The sequence below is a fragment of the Miscanthus floridulus genome, chromosome 6 (genome assembly GCF_019320115.1).
Source record: "Miscanthus floridulus cultivar M001 chromosome 6, ASM1932011v1, whole genome shotgun sequence".
In the NCBI taxonomy this organism is placed as follows: domain Eukaryota; kingdom Viridiplantae; phylum Streptophyta; class Magnoliopsida; order Poales; family Poaceae; genus Miscanthus; species Miscanthus floridulus.
This window is the reverse complement of record NC_089585.1, coordinates 12,462,673-12,483,705: the sequence shown is the minus strand read 5'-3', so window position 1 is coordinate 12,483,705 and position 21,033 is coordinate 12,462,673. Positions and strand designations below refer to the sequence as shown.

General features: G+C 42.1%; 1 protein-coding gene across 1 annotated transcript; it reads right to left on the bottom strand.

The window, feature by feature from the left end:
• Positions 1-3,017: 3,017 nt before the first annotated feature.
• LOC136461664 (probable cellulose synthase A catalytic subunit 1 [UDP-forming]) lies at positions 3,018-9,978 on the bottom strand. Its single transcript, XM_066460952.1, has 14 exons — positions 9,651-9,978; positions 8,819-9,014; positions 8,458-8,648; positions 7,967-8,051; positions 7,689-7,878; positions 7,207-7,473; positions 6,749-7,094; positions 6,533-6,670; positions 6,306-6,431; positions 6,006-6,218; positions 5,674-5,932; positions 5,354-5,550; positions 4,715-5,065; positions 3,018-4,002 (listed from the first exon to the last, which is right to left on the bottom strand). Exons 1-14 carry the CDS (start codon positions 9,726-9,728, stop codon positions 3,415-3,417), a joined length of 3,225 nt encoding a protein of 1,074 aa, XP_066317049.1. The 5' UTR covers positions 9,729-9,978; the 3' UTR covers positions 3,018-3,414.
• Between the last annotated feature and the right edge of the window lie 11,055 nt (positions 9,979-21,033).

The following is a 21,033-nucleotide window of genomic DNA, read 5'->3' as shown; positions in this document are numbered from 1 at the left end:
ACAATGAAAGCAAGCATCGTCAGGGGAGGCACCGGCTTTCTTTTCTTTGGCCTTGGACGCCTGCCTGGAAGTCCCACTTTCGGCAGGTTTCTTAGCCTTCGCTGGGCGCTTATGCTTCTTACCCTTCTGGACTATCATCACATGACCAGGAGTCTTCCTAAGACTCGCCTCTGCCGTCTTAAGCATCCCATGCAACTCAGTCAACGATTTCTTCAAACCATTCATGTGATAGTTCAAGATGAACGGTTCAAAGCTAGCAGGCAGGGACTGCAGTATCACATCGGTGGCAAGATCATCATCGAGGGGAAAACCCAGTCTCTACAAGCTCTCAATGTACCCAATCATCTTAATCACATGAGGGCTGACTGGAGCACCTTCAGCAAGCTTGCAACCAAATAGGGCTTTTGAGGTATTAAACCTGTCGACCCTCGCCTGGTTTTCGAACATGCCACGTAACCCCACGATCATATCGTACGGGTTAGTGCTCTCAAATTGCTTCTGTAACTCAGAGTTCATGCAAGCAAGCATCAGGCACTGCACATCCACCGCATCATCAGTATGCTTCGCATAAGCACGATATGCACTAGTGGTGTGCGCGACATTCTGAGGCTCTTCTGGGTAAGGCGTATCGAGAACGTACTCCTTTTTTCTTGCCTGAGAACAATTCTTAGATTCCGATTCCAATCAACAAAGTTTGTTCCGTTTAGCTTTTCTCTATCTAGGATCGTTCGCAGATTAAAGTTTGATGCACTCGACATTTTCTACAATAGTAAGATACGCAACCGTTAGCACTTCTTTTATTAACACCTTTGATAAAAGAATTCCTGCTATGGTGTGCCAATGTCCCCCGGCGTTGCATAGCAGGACGAGATCCAACGCTCCCTGTGATACTAGTGAGCTTTGGCATCACCGCTAGCACCATAGTGAACAAGGTAGGCAACACTTGCCAAACGCATCCAATGCGACTCTCGTTTGTTGGGCGACATCATATGTCTCGGCTCCCAACACTTATTCTCCAAAGCCCAAGTCCGACTTAATAGCTCTGTCAAGTAAACCAACACTATGTTGTGGTGTCCGACACCACCCAATGAATCAAGGTAGAAGATGACACCCTACTTTGGCAGACCCATCACCTACTAACAAGATCCCAATGGTGCAGTTGTTGGAAGGGCATAAATCTTAATTTTTTGTGAGGGATTCATCATTCGCATCACAGGCAGTGCATAATATTAATCATCACAGATAATCAAATTATTGTGATAGTATGGCCTTTTCTTCGTCTAAAGAAAATCAGCACATGTCGATGACCGCTAGTCCGCAGGCCTACGCCAAGATGTCACATCTTGGGCGCCTTCTCCAAGGTACGACGGTCGCCGAGTCGCTTCGCTCGTGTCGATGAATTACATAATCTAATTCAGCTAATACACGCTAGTAGCTAAATTAAAATTATAAATTACATCACAGGAGTGGCACGCAAGCCGAAAATGAACAACCTCAACCTGACTGTAATAATTTGGGACACGCAGGCCACACAAATTTATTACACACAGATCATCATATGATTTTGAGGCCATACCATCACATCATTCTCTGTAAAAACGAGTTAGGCGTTTCTATGAACGATGCAACGCGTCCCCATTTTTTTTAATTAAAACACGATCTGGTCCCGTCAGCCGACAATGGATAGAACAGATTTTTCGCATGTTGCTAGCAAGCTAACAGGCATGGCGTTCTAGCCGACATAGCCGTTCACGCCGCGTATTGACTGTTTCGCTACACGAACTCACAACCTCATGGTCAGCCATGCGACGCTCGCGCGCCATCGTAAAGATGGCCAGTTAGCCGGTCATATAATGAGGAAGCAAGAATAGAGTAAAACAGTTCAATTCGCGCGTAACGCTATTCGCCAAAACGATCTGATCTACAACCAACCATGTAAAATATTTAATCTAGATCAAAAACAGCACAAGCACAGCTCTGGTACCACTGTTGGAAAATGCAGTATGCTACTCGCTAGCACACAAAGAATTAACCGCGTAAACAGGATCACTTGCGAGTAGATGATCATAGATTATACCTTCGCTCGTCACGCGTCACAGCGGAAGTCTTGATGAAGCGCGAGTAGTCAATCCGATCAACGTCGAGGAAGTAGTCGTACGATCTAACGAAGTGCGCAACCTAGCGACACCTCTACGGCAGTCCACACGTACGGGATGGGATGACGAGCCGGAGCGTGCTAGCACTCCACGGCACGTACTCGAAGATCCTCACGATCAACCTTTGAATCGGGGAAAGACTACAGGTGCGGCGGCGGCGGCAGCGGTAGGAACCTTGGTCGGCGGCTGCACTGGCAGGAGCCCTGACGTAGCAGGACGTGCGGCAGCAGGCCAAGCGGCGTGCGGCAGCAGGAACCTTGCCGGTGGCTGGAGCCCTATGGCAGCAGGACGTGCGGCAGCAGTGATAATCACCTAGGGTTAAGAGCTGATAAGCATTTATAGACTTGCTAATTGGGCCGACGCTAACTGGGCCAGGCCCCTCTTGGGCATTACGAGCACCATCCTTCTACGGCCATAAACAGCCGCTCAAGTGTGTGTGGGTCGTGCCTAATCTTCACGTCGACGGATAAACTAGTGCTTTAGTTTACACACGGGTGGCACATGAGCTAGTTTTGTACTCGTTTTTTTTTTTTTTTGCCCAAATCATACTGTTTTCATTGACTACAATCAGAAATATGAAATGTCGCAGGAAAATGTGCTCATGACAGCCTTGTTATAAAGTTTCCGCCCTGTTCGTTTGAACTTATCAACATAGCTTATCAGTCATGGTATAATATTTTTCTCTCACAACAAACCAGCTTCATATCAGCCATGGTACAATATTTTTCTCTCACAGCAAACCAGCCAAACAGCTTGGTTCCACAGCCTACTCTCTAAATTGCAAAAGAGATTGTGTATATGATTTCTTGAGCAACACTCCAACTCGTGTCGTTGAATGCGCTATAAATTATAAGGGTGATATGGCATGAGTATTTGAAATACATATATAAATTTCTCGAGAGATATAATCCCTAAATTACAATGTCATTAACCAAACAACTCAATCAGTACTCGAAGTTCCTCAATATAGATAACATCACGACAGTCCACAGCCCACGGTGAACATGTAGTCACGACAGTCAGGAAGAATAGGCACTACTTACTGCTACTTAGCTACAAATAAGTAACACGACATAAGTTGACAAGTTTTATACTGCCCACCCCCAAATGCAGCACAGTCAACTAAGGAGCTAAGCATAACCTTGACGACAAAAGCCTACCAACAAAAGCCTTGCCTAACCTCCTGTGGTATTTACACGATGGGGGTAGATTTTGGTCGGGCCGGAGCCATGTTATCCAGCAGACAGTTTGGATCAAATCAGCAGTTTACGCCGCACTGCCCACGGGAAATAGCCTTCTGAGTAGGGGATATGAAGGGATCGATCTTCACCCACAGCAGCGAGAATATGGAAGCAAGGAGGATGGACCAAACAATGACGATGGTCGGCGTGCGGTTCTGTTTCCCCATGAGACCCTTCAGGAAAGGGTAGAGGTGGAGGATCACCCAGATTGCGAAGAACAGCTTCCCGAATAGTGGACCCCATGATTGGTAGCCACTGTTGATAGCATACGATACTCCAGCCACTATACCAACCAGGTTAATCACAAGCACAGTGGTCGGGGGAATCAGAAGGCTTGTCCACTTGAACACATATAGCTCAGAAAAATCACCATCATCATCAGTTGCCTTTGATGTAACCGTGAAGTTTGTGTCGATCCCTGCCAGCACTTTTAAGAGACCTTGGAACACAGCAAAGAGATGCGCAGAGGTGCCACCAATGACCCAAAACTGTTCATTTCTCCACCAGTCCTCAATGCCAACACCACTCCATCGAAGCTCCAAAATACCAGTGGCGAAGATGGAAGCGAAAAGCAGAATGAAGAACGCCCCAGCATAATTGCTAATCTGCAAAATTACAGGAGAAATGAATGTAATCTAGTTGGGATGGAACTACAGGAGAAATAGATGTAATCTAGCAGGGACACTTGTCCAAGAACATATGTAAGAAGTTTCACTGCTTACCAATACTGTGAATGATACTTAGATGCCTACCCCCTCTGTCTCAAAATAAGTGTCATTCTCGCTATTCGAGGAATCAAACGCTTTTAACTTTAACCAAGTATATATAAGAAAATATTAATATTTATAGTACATAATTAGTATCATTAGATAGATCATTGAACATATTTTTATAATGAAGTTATTTGAAGATACAAATGTTGCTAATATTTTCTACAAACCTAGTCAAACTTAAGAAAGTTTGACCGACGCGAATATCATAGCGACACTTATTTTGGGACGGAGGGAGTAGACTGGAAAATTGCAACAGAAAAATTGTCTTATTAATTTACAAATTACAATGCACTGCTATATATTGATTACCGATTAGATTTTAAACTGACTATCACACAAAGAATGCAAGATAATTATGTGTGAGATGCAAGAAAACAAAAGTTTAAGCCTGTGAATACGAAGTCCTCAACCATGAAAAAAAACTGTAAATAACAGTAGCTGGAGAAAGCGGTATGCATCCCTCAATAACTCCCTCAAAATAACACCCACAAGCAAACACAACGGTATATATAATGGGGGCTTTAAATGAATCTGGGGAACTTACCTCAGGAATAATAAATTTGTTGGTGAGTAAACAGATAGCAGGAAGGACACAGTAGGCTATTAGTGGGATAGATGTAATTGGATAAACAATGGTATTGATGTATGCCAGTCTCTCCAGAAGCTTTAGCCTTCCATTGTAACCATACCAGATAGGACAGTGTCTGCTAAGTAGAATTTCAACTGAACCAAGAGCCCAGCGTAGCACTTGGTTGAGACGATCAGAAAGGTTAATTGGAGCAGAACCCTTGAAGCAAGGCCGAAGTGGCATGCAGTAGATGGATATCCAACCTCTTGCATGCATCTTGAAACCAGTTAAAATATCTTCAGTAACAGAACCATATATCCATCCGATCTGAAAGAATACAAGATCAAAGGGAAAATATCATTCATGGTCATAAAAATTTGGTACGCACTGCTATGCAAACGACATGGTTGTTCGACTCTTTATATTCTATCAATCATATTCACATGAATCAATATCCGCAACTAATGACCTGTACAGCTTCCTCAGTTGGACATAGGTCGGATGTGTGGGCCAAATGTATAGCCATTCTCATTAGTGTTTTAGTTAATAGATCAACTGGAAAAAACCTAAGAACTATTTGAAGGGCAGTAAAGGAACTCTGCTTTACTCACTGACCTCTTTTCCCCATTCTGTCTTGTCCTCATATCCACAACTAATGACATGTATAGCTTCCTTTAGCAGGGAAGCTGGGTTTGTTGAAGGGGGTATGCCACCTTGAGTCATAAAGGTGGATGCAATAAAAATTGGGGACTGGCCAAAGCGTTTCTCCAAGCTCTTCTGGGACATAAGCAGTGACCTTTCATCCTCGTAACCTGGTGGGATTTCACAATTCACATTAGTACAAGCTAACATATTTTAGCACCACAATAACTTCAGTATCAGAACTAGATTTGCATTTAATAAGCAAGATTAAATGTCTAGCAGCATGAACAGACCTTCAAATCCCTCTTCTATATCTTCCATGTTGAAGATGGGAGCCGAAGATTCTGTTCTCTTCATATCACGGTTTTTGGAATCAATATAGCTCTTGTCCTTCTTTTTTCTGCCGCCACAGCAACTTTTAATGATAATGTTAGGCTCCAAATCAGCTTCTGTCAATACAGGATCATAACCATACAAGGCCTGTCTATTGAAACAGCATCCTGTTCCCACATAAACAGGTCCTTGAATGCCATCTAAACCCTTCATATTAATCTGCACAGAGAAAACCATGTAAGAAACATGAAATACTTGCAAATTTGGTCAACAAAAGAGCTACAATACTTACATCAAAGAAGACAATGTTCCGGTTTGCATAACGATCATGCGAGTCTATACCATCAAATCTTTGTGGAAACTGAACATAGCAAGTTTTCCTTCCTAGTGCTGGATCCATCATGAAACACATAGCCTCTCTAAGAGCTTTGCTGCTATTGAAGTAGTGATCACAATCCACATTAAGAAGATAAGCACCATTTGTCAGGACAGCTGATACGCGTATCTGTTCATTAGTAAAGAGACAGATCATAAAGCAATGAACAAACCAAATTGACATTAGTAGAGCTGAAAACATTATGTGAAAATATACCAAAGCATTCATGGCACCAGCCTTCTTGTGGTGCTGGAAGCCTGGCCTCTTTTCACGAGAAACATAAACAAGCCGTGGCAACTCATTTCCATCAGTGTCAAGCCCACCACTGTGGCCCAAGAATACCTAAGATAAAAAAAAGAAGAGTGGAATACATGAGGAGAAGATCTATAACAAACTAAACATCTGACCGAATGTCCATTTTAGAGATATTAAGAAAAATATACTTGGATCATTCCTGGATGATCTCTTGGGTTATTCCCAGGCCAAGGAGTACCATCAGCCATGGTCCAGCCCTCCTCAGGTATTTTTTGCGCTTTTGCTACAAGGGCATTGATCCGTACTTTGAACTCTTCATACTCCCTCTGTCAGAAAACACCTCATGTGATCAAAGTCACCCATTTGTAGAATAAGTAATCTGACTATTTGCTACCTTATCTTACCTTCATAGCCCGCCTTTCTTTCACAAAAGAAGGTTGTATTTTGTCCTTTAGGTAATCTATCTTTTGAGCAAAGTAAAACTCTGGAGCCCTAGGTTCAATGTTGTGTTTCTTGCAAAAGGGAACCCATTTCCTTGCAAACTCTGCAGTTTCAGATAGCGCTTCAAAAGTCAACATAGCTGAACCGTCATCAGAAACATAGCATGATACTTTGTCAACAGGGTAATCCACAGCAAGAATGGACAGGACAGTGTTGGCAGTAATTAGAGGAGGTTCCTTGAGTGGATCCACTGTACTGACAAAGACATCAATTGGAGCCAACTGAGATGGCTCACCCTCCCTATCGTACCTGCAAAGTCGAACCAAAAATCTCAGCATGAAACGTAAGAACACTAGAATACTAGATAACAAGTGATGCATTGGCGACATCCTGTAGTAAAACATCAAGAAGTGCAACTTGCCTCAATGCAAGTCTATCGAGGTAAGTTTCCCGGTTGATAGGATACCACTTTGGGAACTGATCTAGAAGCCAAGACAAGGCAAACCAAACTTCACAAATAACAGATACAAGCCACAATCCATAAGCATCGTTCACTGGATGAGTTATACGATACTGAAAGAAGAAACATAGGATGATAAGCCGGAGAACAATCACAATTCGATAAAGGTTAAGCTCGTTTGGAGATATAGGCACTATGCGACTTAGAGGTAGCCGTGCATCATCAGCCCTGCAGAAGAGCAATAAATGTAAGCAAATCAACAGCATTAGCTGAAACAGGACAACAGTAAGCATTCCACTATTAAAAAACAGAAGTGGCAAGAATATCATCATATTTCTAGTCAGCTCTCAAAGCTACAGCTAAATAGGCATAAGTTATTAATGCATAGAAAAACTAGGCGTATAGCAAAACTATCCGCTAGTAGTTAAGTCTAAGGACCATACATTTGTAGATCTTCACCATTTGAGCCAGTCCCTTCAATATCCCCTTTCCCTTCCGCTGGATATTTATGAGTCACCTGTATCATATTTTTATCCTCTCTAACTTTCCAGCTCTCGACCCTTTCTTTCCAGTCAACACTTCCAACTCCATAAGAATTCAAATCCTTTGAGGGGTCCACAATCCTCACAGGTACTGACATCATGGAAACAAATGAGTGTATTCTAGTAAATCTGCAGGGGAACTGATTACCAACACAACTATATATAGCACGGTAGCACACCTGGAATGCTTGGATCAACATAACTTGGTGTTGGGCTGCGAATAGAATGGCGATCAGGAGATGCATCAGGTATATCTCCGGACATCTGAAAACAGTTGACAATGTTTAAGGGCAGAACAAAGCAAAATATTCTTATAGAAGCAGTATTCGTCGAGCGTAATTATTGTTATGCACTGGATGTTTGAGTGCAAAACACTTGCAGAGGCTGGAATAAAATTGCTTTATCTAAAAAAATTATTGTCATACAATTATCTGGCAACAGGTAAGGGCACCCAGCCACCCATTTCTTGTATATGGACTTAATCATCTAAAATCAGGAAGCAACCAAGAACACTGGACTACAACTCCACCAGTGAGCCAGTGACTCAGTTGGCTTTCAAGCTTCACACTACAGGGCTAAAGTGGAAGAACAGTGTTCGACAGTGCAAATTAATTGCTAATAAGGTTAAGGATCTGTCTGTCATCATATAGTGGCCTTATGTATGTTATACCTGCTGCCCAGTTGTCAGACGTGGAATTCTGTGATGGGGTTCATGTCGAGAAGACGAAGAGAGATCAACATCTTCCCCTTGTCCCCGCAGCTGCCACTGAGGACCTTGGACATTGCCTTGTGTATAGTTGAATTCGTTGTCCAAATCATCAACTCCATCCTCCTCCTCATCTCCGCGAACTCGAGGGCTTCCTAAATTTGAACATGAAGATGTTAAAGACCACAGGGTGATGATGTGCATAATTCATTTTCCTTTAGAAAGTTAAAACAGATGTGTTTGCAATATCAAGTAACAGATTTCATCAAGCAGTTTGAACTAGTGAAGCAATGAGTAAGCTCAGTGTGTCCCATAAGGAACAGACCTTTGTGCCTCTTGTATCTAGTCTTGCATTGAGGGCAGCACTGATTCCCCTCCTTACGCTCATACTCATAGCACGGCCGACACACTGGGAAGGCACATTCGTTGCATGCAACAAAGACATCGCCTGTTGCTGAGAGCCCGACAGTGTCACCGCAGATTTGACATATTTGTTCATTCACATTCTTCAACTGCTTAGCCTGCACCAACAACGTTGATGTAGGTGAGATTGTGACAGTAACACCCCCCAATCAGAGGTATTATATAAAAATATTATAAAATCGAACAAGACGCAACAAATTTCCCTCGTGGCCAGCCGAGTTAAGAGATATGGATACATTAATTAAGACCAAGGCTTGACGCATTAGCAGGTGAATAGATTATTAGTATCAACAGACTGGAGGATTCGAACTGTTCCTACAAAGTTCAGACGATAAGCCCAGACGAGTTGGACAATCCATCTCAACCAAATCCCCTCTGCATTTCTCAACACCACCGTCGCGAACAGGTGGCGAGGGGAACAGTGAAACCAATCGACTCGCCACTCGACCAGCACGCCGCACCCGAACCCACCCAAACAAACAACACCGCCCCCCACCCCCCCCCCCCCCCCCCCCCCCCCCCCCCACCCCCCCGACGCCGACGCAACCAAAACCTAGGCATCCCACACAACGACCGCACGGGCCGCCAATCGGACGCGGAGCCGACGCAATCCGTCCGGCGGCGCACGGCCGCCCGGCAGATCGACGGGGTCCCCCGCGCAAATCGAAACGCGACGGGACAAAGCGGAGTCAGAGCGCGAGGAGAGCACGGAAGAGCGGGGGGAAGGAACGCACCGCGGCGCCGTCGCCGTCGTGCCGGATAGTGACGACTCCACCGCGGGAGCCAGCCACCATCCCCCGGTTCGCCTCCATCTTCGACGCCAATGGCGCGCCGCCGCCGCTATCCGCCTCCTCGCCCCCGCAGCCCGCTCGCGTCTCTTACGCAGCACGCGTCCCGACGCGAGTGCGCATTAGCCGGTGGTGAGTGTCCCGACTGTTAGTGCTCTCGCTATCGTGTGGCGTCCCCCGCACGAGTCGCCTTCTGCCGCGTCCCGTGGGCTAGCGCGGTGAGCTGTGACGCGCTCTGCGCCGTCGGATGGGAGGTGGGGTGGGTGTGGCCGCCGTCAGCCCGTCACCGTGCCATAGACTGTTGCTCCTCGCCGTGTGCAACGGCCTGTAGCCAAGCCAGTGGAGCTGTGGAGGCACAGGCAGTCGCAGCACCGTTACGGCAGGTTGAGCTGTCGCCGCCTCGGCTCGTGGACCGTTACTTGTTGGTGGACCGAAATACCCTCCGCGCGCCTCTGGTTTCTCGCAGGGAGGGATTTCAAGGTTACGCATAGAAATAAAAGTTTAGGGGTAAATTTACTTGTCTCATGGTAGCAAAACTACACATTTATAGCAAATGGTACAATATGAGATTCAAATCATCAGTAATTGCACTAAACCACCTGCGTGGCGTGCTAGAGTTGATGACATCGTCCTGACACGTGACATCGATGAGTAAATTTCATTAGGGCAGTCCCAATGCTAGAAACTACGTATAGTTTCTATACCTATTAATTTTTATAGACACTATGTATAGAAACCATGGTTCCAATGGATAGTTTCTACAGAACAACTTTTTATCCAATCACATACACTCTCTCTCCATTCACTACCAATCACATCCCTTCGTGTCTTGGTTCTCGTGTAGACATGGTTTCTAACTTAGACCCGGTTTCTATGATTTTTGTTCTCTCTCTTCAATAACTACCTTGCCACATCAGCAAAATGCTTAGATGGCAGTACAATTAATGCCCATAGAAACTATAGTGGTTTCTGCATTGGGAGTGCCCTTAGTGATCAAGAACTTGTAGCAGAGCTGTGGGAGCACCACATCGCTGGCTCCTCCGCCTCCCTTCACTCGCCCAGTTGTTTTTTTTGGCAGAGTCGGAGCTAGCCGGCTGCATGCTAATGAGCCGGAGTCGGCTGGAGTGGTGCCAAACAGCCCTTTAGGTAGCTAAATTTTAGACATCGAATCAAATAGATATGTATGTTATCGATATAATATTATCAAAATATCAAATAAATTATAAGTCTCGTATCATATGGACATATTTATTAGTAAGCAACAGAAGGATAAAGATCCAAATCAACGCTGACCGCTTTGTGCTCCAAACACCGGGAGTCTGGGACGCAGACGTCTTGCCTTCCGCCACATGCTAGTCCGGCCTGCGCTACACCACTGTCCTTGCCTGCCGTCCATCGAGACAAAAGAACGCCCTTTGCCATTTGCCAATGCAATGAGTTCGTGCCATGACTGTAGGGGTCCCGGAAATCCTGTCGTCGTGCGGTTCATGTTGATTGTCGTGTTGTCGACTGCCGACGCCCTTGACTCCTTGAGGTTCGATCTTCTATTATTTTCTTATACGTATTATCTTGATAAGCCTAGAATTTCATTGCTTCGTATCTGATTGTACTATTTAATATTATCTCTGTTTTAAATCATAAGTTATTTTGTTTTTTTCCAGGTGATATGTAATTTTATTACATCTCTAGATATAATATAGTATCTAGTTATATAACTTATTTAGAAAAATCAAAACGACATAATTTAGAAGAGAGAAAGTATCTAATATGTTCCAATAGAATATGTTCGAGTTGTATAGTTAAACGTAAGTGTGTTTTGGTTATATTATATGTATTAGTTTCAAATTCGGCCCATTTTGTATTTTGCACTGGGCCTAAATTCCTAGATGCGTGCTTGAGTCGGATCATGTCATTGGACAGTCAACACCCACGTAGTTGGTTTAGTACAAGTTCTAAAGATTCGGACCGAAAGCTGAGAATGGAAAATTAACATTTTGAGTGTACGGGACATGGATGTCCATTTGGAACAAGTCCAAGAATCACTCATGAAATGTAGTCTTTTCCATTCTTTACTTCATTCTTTAGAAACAAACTTATCCTTTTTGGCTTTTGGTGGACTATTTTGCCACTCAATGGCCTTTCATTGATATTTTGTCTAAATCATGAGTATCAGCTGGGATTTGGATTGTTTTTTATATTCAAGTAGTAGTATATGTAAGAAAAAAATAGAGTAAAATGCACCCTGGGTATTGGGGCATTACCATCTAGGTATTCGAACTGAAAAAGCTACCACCGGGTACTTGAACTATGGAGGCATTACCATCTGGGTACTCGAACTAAAAAACCTCCCACTTGGGTACTTAAACTATTGGGCCATTACCATCTGGGTACGCGAGTGGGCCGTCAGGAGCGAGGGAAAATGAATTTTGATTCTTTTTCTTTTTTCTGAAAATGGACGAATAGTGCTGGAACTTGTTATTTTTGTAAAAAAATAATTAGAGCTCCAAATATTCTAAAAATTTTGTGTAGCCTCTATATGATGTACTCTACCTAGGAAAAATATGAAACTTGGAAAATGAATAGTTTTTGTATGTTTAAAAATTACCTCTTTTAATTAATAAATGAACTTCCATAAATTTTATAATTAAAATAAATAAATGTCCAAAAAGAGGCGGCCTAACTGTGTGCGAGCGAGCAGGCGAGCACAGGTAGGCCGTCTCTTTTTGGACATTTATTTATTTTAATTATAAAATTTATGGAAGTTCATTTATTAATTAAAAGATATAATTTTTAAACATACAAAAACTATTCATTTTCTAAGTTTCATAGTTTTCCTAGGTAGAGTACATCATATAGAGGCTACACAAAAATTTTTAGAATGTTTGGAGCTCTAATTATTTTTTTACAAAAATAACAAATTCTAGCACTATTCATCCATTTTCAGAAAAAGAAAAAAAATCAAAATTCATTTTCCCGCGCTCCTGACGGCCCACTCGCGTACCCAGATGGTAATGGCACAATAGTTTAAGTACCCAAGTGGGAGGTTTTTTAGTTCGAGTACCCAGATGGTAATGCCCCATAGTTTAAGTACCCAGGTGGTAGCTTTTTCAGTTCGAGTACCTAAATGGTAATGCCCCAATAGTTTAAGTACCCAAGGTGCATTTTACTCAAAAAAAATAAACTTAGTGCAAGTGATCATGGGCAAAACAGTTAAATATCAAAATACATTTGTAGATGCAACATCTATATTCTAAATTACTCCCTCTATCCAAAGATATTTTATTTGTAACAATTCTAAGGTAGATTATTATTGCTTCCTTCCCTTGAAATAAAGGATAGAAAAGCGTTAAAATATTTATCCAAAGCATTTTGGTTATTGCTGCCTCGTTGTTAATTGCCTGTCTTTCCTAAAAATGTTGATAATTATTATTAGTATTGATTAATTAGGGATTAATTCTTGAAAGATGTCCTTTCACTTTCTTGGTGAAAAGTAATTGCCCACTCGGTGGTAGTAGTATGACTATAAAATGGAACAGGGGAGCTGGGGAGTTTTTTTTTATTGCAACCTTGGGAGTACTAGTATACTCCACACATTGCTACGTTACTTTCTTAGAAATAAAATTGTTGCATATATGAGTTAACTTACATGTTCTTACATCCATTCATATCAAAACTGGGCAAGTCAATGACATAATCCAATAAAAAGACTAACATAATTAGATTGAATTATAAGTGGTGAACCAACACAAACAAATAACAATATATGGATGCCTTCTATTTTTTATATACTAAAAGTAGTAATTGCGCTTAAGGAAGATGATGTGGATAGCTTGCATTAAGAGGTTGGAAGTTAGTGAGGTGATATGATTATCAGTGAGAGATAATATAGATGATTTGTATGTTGAGATAAAACTTATAGTAGGAATTACCTTTATAAGACATAGCTTGCATTAAGATGTTAAAAGTTAGTGTGATGACATAGCTATTAATTAATGGGAGGTAATGTAGATAGTTACTGAGAGATGATGTAAATAGCTTGTGTATTGAGATAGAACTTATAGTGAAAATTAGCGTTATAAGAGATATAGATTAATATTGTAGGCTAGCGACAAGGGCTGAAACTTGAAAAGAGAGACTACAGATAAATACAGTGATATAAAGATAATAGTAACGTAACCACTTGGGAGCTGGATAAGGACAGTTCATTCGGCCTTTATGTATGCGATCATGGGACGGAAAATATAGGCGAATGAACCAAAAGAAAAAAAAGGGTAAACCGGCATACATAACCATCGTCGATACACAGGACCATTTTCCTTGACAAAAATTGATAAAGTGCACGTGCACAGTGCCAGATGAAAGAAGATTCAATCGCTAGTCCTCGTTTGGACTTCATCAACAGATGAACTTATGGAGACCAAGGCGACATATGCACATGGTCGGATTTGGGCCTAGGGCCACTAGGGCCATGGCCCTAGGCGTGGCCCAAGGAACTCCTTATACCGCTCTTATTTTTTCTGGCCCAATCCGTTCCAGAAAGGAGAGGCCCTAGTATGTTGGCCCAGCGACAGCAAACGCGCTCGCAATCATTCGTCACAGGCTCGCAGCGCTCGCCTAGCCCAGTTTCTGCCCTCTCATAGTCTCGTCGCACCCCCTTGCCTGTTGCCCCTTGCTCTGCGGCTCGGCCATTCGCCTAAGTCCAAACCCTAGCCGCACGGCTTGCAGCTCCAGCGAAGCGGCGTGCAGCCCTCCTGGAATTCAGAGCGGCGCATCCTTGGATTGGAGGTGAGCTGGTGCAATGCTTGGATTTTAGGCGAACAAATGGCGACTAAATTTCTCTGATCCCTGTGTCGTGCGCCGTGCAATTGGGTGTCCTGGTGGCCGGCAATCGGTGTTGACTCGTTCGTGTGGCTGGATGGGAGAAGCAAGCAAGCATGTTAGTGTTTAGGCCTGATACTCCATGCTCCTAATTTTTCCAATCTCCTTTTTAAGGCATGACCCATTGTAGTTTTCTTGATTACTCGTTAGTAGACGGTGATTGCTCCATTGATCATTGGAAGATAATCCTTTTTTTAAAATGTTCCTATTGTTATTCATTGATCTACGCCTGTTTAAGGTGTACTAAAATACGGTGTCTGAATAAGTTCATCTTTCTGTATGCTAGAACAGGATATTTTTGCAATTTGCTCAAGTTATTTGATGCGGCAAAATAGGCTTGCCTGAATGCGACTTTACAAATAAAATAGGCTGGCCAGAATAAGTTATTATTTTATTTGTTGCCTATGTTAATTATCAGTAGGGCCTATTATAAATTACTTAGGCGGCTTGGTGGCCCCAGGCGTTGATTTTCACCAGCTCCGCCACTGCATATGCATGCGCTACATGGAGCCGAGAGTGCCATGATGCCATTTTTCTTCTTCTTTCCGAATAAAGTACTGCCATTTTTCCACCGGTTCCTTGACGCCCAATTCTCTTTGCCGTCGCTGTCGAGTCGGCTAGTGGCAAAAATAAGCGAAGGCACACCCACGCAGTAAGGAGTAAGCACTAAAGCTAGCTAGCTAGGCATGTTCGTTGGGCTCTTAGTTAATTATTGTTGGGTTGTTCATTGTAGGACTTGTTAGTCCTCGACTTAGAACGAGTGTTCGGGCTTTTTCAAAACTAATTTGAATAAATAGTGTTATTCTTTCGTCTTTGTTGGGTTTTTTTCGTAGGACTTGTCTTTCTAGTTTAGTTATCATGTGTTTGAGTTTTCCTAACTTTATTTCAAAGCTAACAGTGATATTTTTTTGTGGTAGGCGATGTGTTCTTTAATTCATTAATTGTTAGGTTGTTCATTGTAGGGCTTGTTAGTCATCGACTTAGAATGAGTGTTCAGGCTTTTTAAAATTTATTTTAGGATTAATAGTGCTATTATTTCTTCTTTGTTAGTATTTTCATAAGACTTGTCTTTCTGGATTAGTCATCGACCTTGTAAGGGTGTTTGGATTTTTTTTCTAAAATTATTTTAAGAATAACAGTGATATACTCTTTGTGGTGACTTCGCTAATTTTAAGATCTCCTAGCTTAGTTTCTCAAATGTGCTTAGAGAAATATAGTTGGCCGTTAAATACGGATAGAATCTTGTTCCCCTACTAAATTTAACTATGACCTTCAAAGATTTGGTCTAATTTCATTTATACTTGCCCCAATCATGCAAAGAGAGGGAGAAAATCAATAATCTCAAATTAATCATGTAATCTACCACTAAACCTGCAAAACGATGTTAGGGTTAACATGTACATAAAAATAAACCTGCAACTAGAACTTTTTGTAGGCGAAGAACAACTTAAATACAACCTATTTCACTTACAAAGAATTAATTAAAAATTATAATTGCTAATACAGAAGTGTGCAAAGAATCAGAATCGATCACATGAAACCAACTAACAACTGTTTCTCTAGATATAATTAAAAATAAGAAACATTTCTAGTGATTCTCGAGCGAAACGCTTCTCATTTAACCCGTTTGGCAGTGATTTTACTGATTTTTTTAAGAATCAGAAACATCTGAGCTTGCCAAACGGGGCCTAAATAGCTTGACTTGGTTCATTTGTATTTGAGATCAAACTGTCCCCAAACTTCTCGCCAGTCACCAGTACTAGTCAAGATCGACGTCAATCGCCATTCGCCAAATAATCGATCGCAATTCGCAAGAAGACCGACGGCCAACAGACTTTGTCGTTGACTCCGTGGTGGTTCGATAGTCACCGGTTTAATCTGCTAACAAATTACTTCCTCCAATCCATTTTATTTGGCGCACACGCATATCAAGATTTAAACTTTAAAAACTTTGACTAATAATTAGGCTAATAATTTTTAACTGTTATAATACAAACTTTATATGATTAGATTTATAAGAAATTATGCTATCCAATGATTATAAGTTTATAAGCAAAAGTAATATAATTTAAAGCAAATAAATAGTCAAAGTATAATCTAGGATACCGTATCATTCTAACTTGCACCAGATAAAATAACAGAAGAGAGTAATACTGTATGTACATAATTAATTTCATTCAGCAGTATGTTGCGTTTGACGTTTCCTATGCGCGCGATCCACGTGATCGTACTAGGTCGCATCGCCAACAGAAGCAAAAGACACATCTGCTAACCTTGTTGTGTGGGCTTAAATTATTAATTCCCCGTTTACTTTACTTTGTGTGGGCTTAAGCTAATCATCTCGTGCGCCAACTATATATATGCATCTGTTCATTCGTTTAGTTAATTTTTCGTACCTGTCGTCATCTGGAACTAAAACAATTTCATCACTATCTGAGGCAAAGGGCATACTTGGAACTTTCGCCACGTTACGTCGCCTGCCTCGCCTCACCCAAATGGCGTAGGCGCCGAGATCCTTGCTAACCCAGGAGATCCGATTTGGCTCTCTCATGGCAGCAAAGGAAATCTCGCTAGCGCGGGAATTGAGATAGGCTTGCCAAAGTTCCAAACGTGCTGCCAGTTTTGATTTCTAGCTCGACGAGGATATACAATACTCGGCAAGGGATCCAAACACGCCTAAAAGTGTACAGTAGCACTACTAGCACATAGTATGATACGTTTTTATATAGTATATCATAGGTGTATGTACGAGGAATCCGTCAGCATGCCCGTGAGTGCTTGCGTCTTCGCGGCCGGAGGTTCCGTTATGGTACCAAGGTATAAGTGGGCCTAGCTGACACTAAACGGAGCAAAACGATGCCACATTAACCATCATCGATCGTGAGCAATAGCATTCGTCGACAATCTTTGCCGCTATCGTCGATCGCCTCAAAACACGTACGACAGAGACGAGAGACAAGCCTTGTCCAAAGAATCAAGTAGTCACAGGTCAACTAGACTCTTGCTCGAACTCCACCGTGCGCGGAGGTCTAGTGGTAGATCGACTAGATGTCACGGAGGCTAAGGTCCTATTTAGTTCCATGATTCTGGCCAGATCTGGCCCGTAGTGTCGGAGTGTTGCGTTTGGCTTCCTGACCTGGCTTCTAGAAAAAAGATTTTGATTCCGTTTCTTGTGAGCCTGGCTCGTGAGCGTGTGCACGTTTTGTCTTTGCTGAGTAAAAGCGAGCACAACGAGTGGTTAACTAAACAGCTGTTCTTTAAATCCTAGCGCAACAGAGCAAAGCAACCAAACAAGTATGACTTGTATGGCCACAGCCCGGCTAGCGCCGGTCTGGCTTTCTAAACTCCAGATGCAGTGCATGCTACTACTAGCTAAGAAGCAAATCAAACATGTCCTTACAGAAGATGCGCTGGCTTATGCCATGTTCGTTTGGCTGATAAGCTATGGCTGAAAGTACTGTTAGCTAATTTGTTGTGAGAAAAAAAAATATTATTCGTTGCCTGAAAAAAATACAATTTATAAGCCAAGCGAACAGGACGTTCATTAGGGAGAGTATCAAAAAGCATTCCGTTGTAGGGAGTGAATGGAGAGGGAAAAAATAATCATGCACTACATGCAGGCACACTCAATTGAACACGAGGCGGCAAATCTTAAGATCGTTTTATATGTGTCGGGGAAACGTAGATCTAATTAAGTACTCTAGCAGCATGTTTGTTTGGCTGTGGCTTATCGTAAACGATCGTAAATTTTCAGCCGAAATAGTATTTTTCTCTCACACAAACTAACCAACAGTACTTCTTCATGAATCAGCAATGATACGAACCAGCCAACCGCTGGATTCACGGTTAAAAAAAAATCTACAGAGGCCAACTACATTTCATATTGCATATATTATCCTACCTCTACCTAGGGATGAAAATGGTATGGATATTTTCCAACCGTATTCGAAACCGAATCCGTTTGGAGGGGTTGAGATCTGTCCGTATCCGAGTCCGGATATCCAACATCCGATACCGTATCCGAATCCGAATACTCAAATCGCATATTTATGATGTCGATATCCCATCGTATCCTATCCGACATAGTTGACACTATCCGTATTCGAATCCGAATCCGAACAAAAATATGAAAACAAATATAATATCAGTGGTATCCGTCCGTATCCAATCCGTTTTCATCCCTTCTACCTTAGCCATCATTGAAACATGCACGCACGCACCACATTCCACATACGGAGTAGCTTGGAATCCAGACATCCAGAGCATGCAAAAGGCTCTAACGGTGGCATAAAAGGTGTACTTTCTCTCAACGATGCGCCGGCCGTTTTATATTCGGCCTGTTTAATAAATGTCGCTAGCCATTCCCATTTTGAATCACCTCGTCACGACGAATCTGATTCCGTTTTCACGCAAAAAAAAAATACATAATCCTACAGATTACGTACTCATAGGGTAGGAACTAGCGGGCTGTTTGGTTCTATCGACAGTAACGCAAACGCAAGCAATTTAAAGCTGCAGACCTTACCGGCGTGAAATGCATATGGACTAATTTTATTTACGTTTACGTAACAACCAAACACTGTGTAGGATTTTAAGTGAGTACTCTATAGGTTTCAAACAAAGCTAAACCGGCCAATAGACAAAGTATAGTATCAGGTAATCGCCACTGCTAGTTAAAAAATCCAAATTAAAATCCTTAATGACGAAAGTGAGCGAGACCTATAGCCTCACCGGTGACCCTAGATATTGCGCCAGAAAGCTAGGCATCTACTATCTTGGGCCCAAAGGATATCTGTCCAAGTTTTAAATAGTATCAATATACATAACTTTGTTACTATAAAAATTAGTATATTTTCTTATGACTAATGTAATAATGGTATATATTATAGTAAATAAATATTAGTATTTTATATAAATCTGGTTGAATTTAAGATCAATTGACTTAGAACTAGTTTGGATACCATTGACTAACTTTAGCCACTTAATTTTAATACTCCCTCCAGGTTGCTAAAAGAAGTCGTTTTGGACAGCGACATGGTCTCCAAAGCATAACTTTGACTTCTTATTTTTATAAAAATATTTATTGAAAACTGATATATGTATATTTTTATGAAAGGACTTTTTAAGACAAATCTGTTCATATGGTTTTCACATTTCCAAACTCAACAACTTAAAAGTTACCAATGATTTATATTCCTAATGTTTGACCCAAACCTTGTCCAAAACAACATGAATTATCAGTATGGAGGGAGTACTAGATATCCAAACAGGTTGACTAAAAGTGAACTAATCTTTTTTTTTTGTGCCTAACTAGCAATTACTTCATTAGTTGGCTAATGCAGACTATATAAATCTTTGTTAAAAAAAACTACTTTCTTTTAGTCATGTATCTAAACAACACTGAACTAAATTTTAGCAACCTAAATTCTATAGTCAAAACTAAATTTTTGTCTACCTAAACTTTAGTTCTAAATATTAAATAGGCCCTTAACAAATTGTACCTTTTTCAGAGTATCTCTCAATCCTTAGATTTTTTTCTGATCTTCAGAGCCCCGCTGCATCGGCTTTCGGCAGCCAGCCGATCCAGAGGAAATGCAAGGCACCTATACGGAATCCTAAAAGATGATGATTTTTGGACCGAAAAGCGTAAACCGAGCCCTCCACTACTACTGCGTACTCAAAACTAGCCAGAGAAAGAAAATGCTGACACGGAGGGCGCTACCGCTCAAAATTAGCCATAGAAGCAAAGTTGCAATACATGGGACCATTCTGAATATAGCTTTGCTATTGGCCTTGCCTCTTTTTTTTTTAATTCAAGTCAGTTTCGCCAGCGACTGGTTTTATCTTTTGACGTGTGCAGCATTATCCCAATTTTCAAGGTGAGATCTTCGATCGTCATCAGAGTTTTGAAGCTCCCGTAATCCCGTATGCATATATTCTGCCATCTATATATTACTTGTCCCGTCATGCACTAATCTCAACACGCTTCTCCGATTTCATCATTAAAGCAAAGTTACCAAAATGATGGTAACTCGTGTCTTGGTGAACAGTGCCTTAATATTGAATAATGTTGGTATGCTAATTGTGTGTTAACCTATGAATTCGGTACTAGGTGACACTATTTTTGCGTAAGTTCAAAGATTGAAGGGCAGTACTACACTATGTATGTGCATGCCTCTTTCTTTCCGCCCGCACGCCTCCTCACCTTATCTTCTTTCTCGCCTCGCATGCATCTTCTTCTTCTTCTTCCTCCTGTGCTTCCCCGCCGCCTCCTCATCCTCACCTTGCTTAGCTCCGGCGACGCCGCCCTCAACCCCCTCCAGAGCCGGCGTGAGGCCCCCCGCCTCCACCGCCCAGGCGACCACCGCCCTGTCGTGGGCGGTAGAGTCTCATCGGAGCTCCGACGAGACCCTACCGCTCGCGGCGACCTCCTTCTTCCCCTCTCCCCCGC

Bases quoted from the DNA above. Each gene is read 5' to 3' on its own strand.
- LOC136461664 (XM_066460952.1), bottom strand. From the start codon at position 9,728: ATGGAGGCGAACCGGGGGATGGTGGCTGGCTCCCGCGGTGGAGTCGTC. The intron at 8,649-8,818 runs GTCTGTTCCTTA...GTTCAAATTTAG, and splicing joins TAGATACAAGAGGCACAAAG to GAAGCCCTCGAGTTCGCGGA. The intron at 5,066-5,353 runs GTCAGTGAGTAA...GTATTCTTTCAG, and splicing joins AGACAGAATGGGGAAAAGAG to ATCGGATGGATATATGGTTC.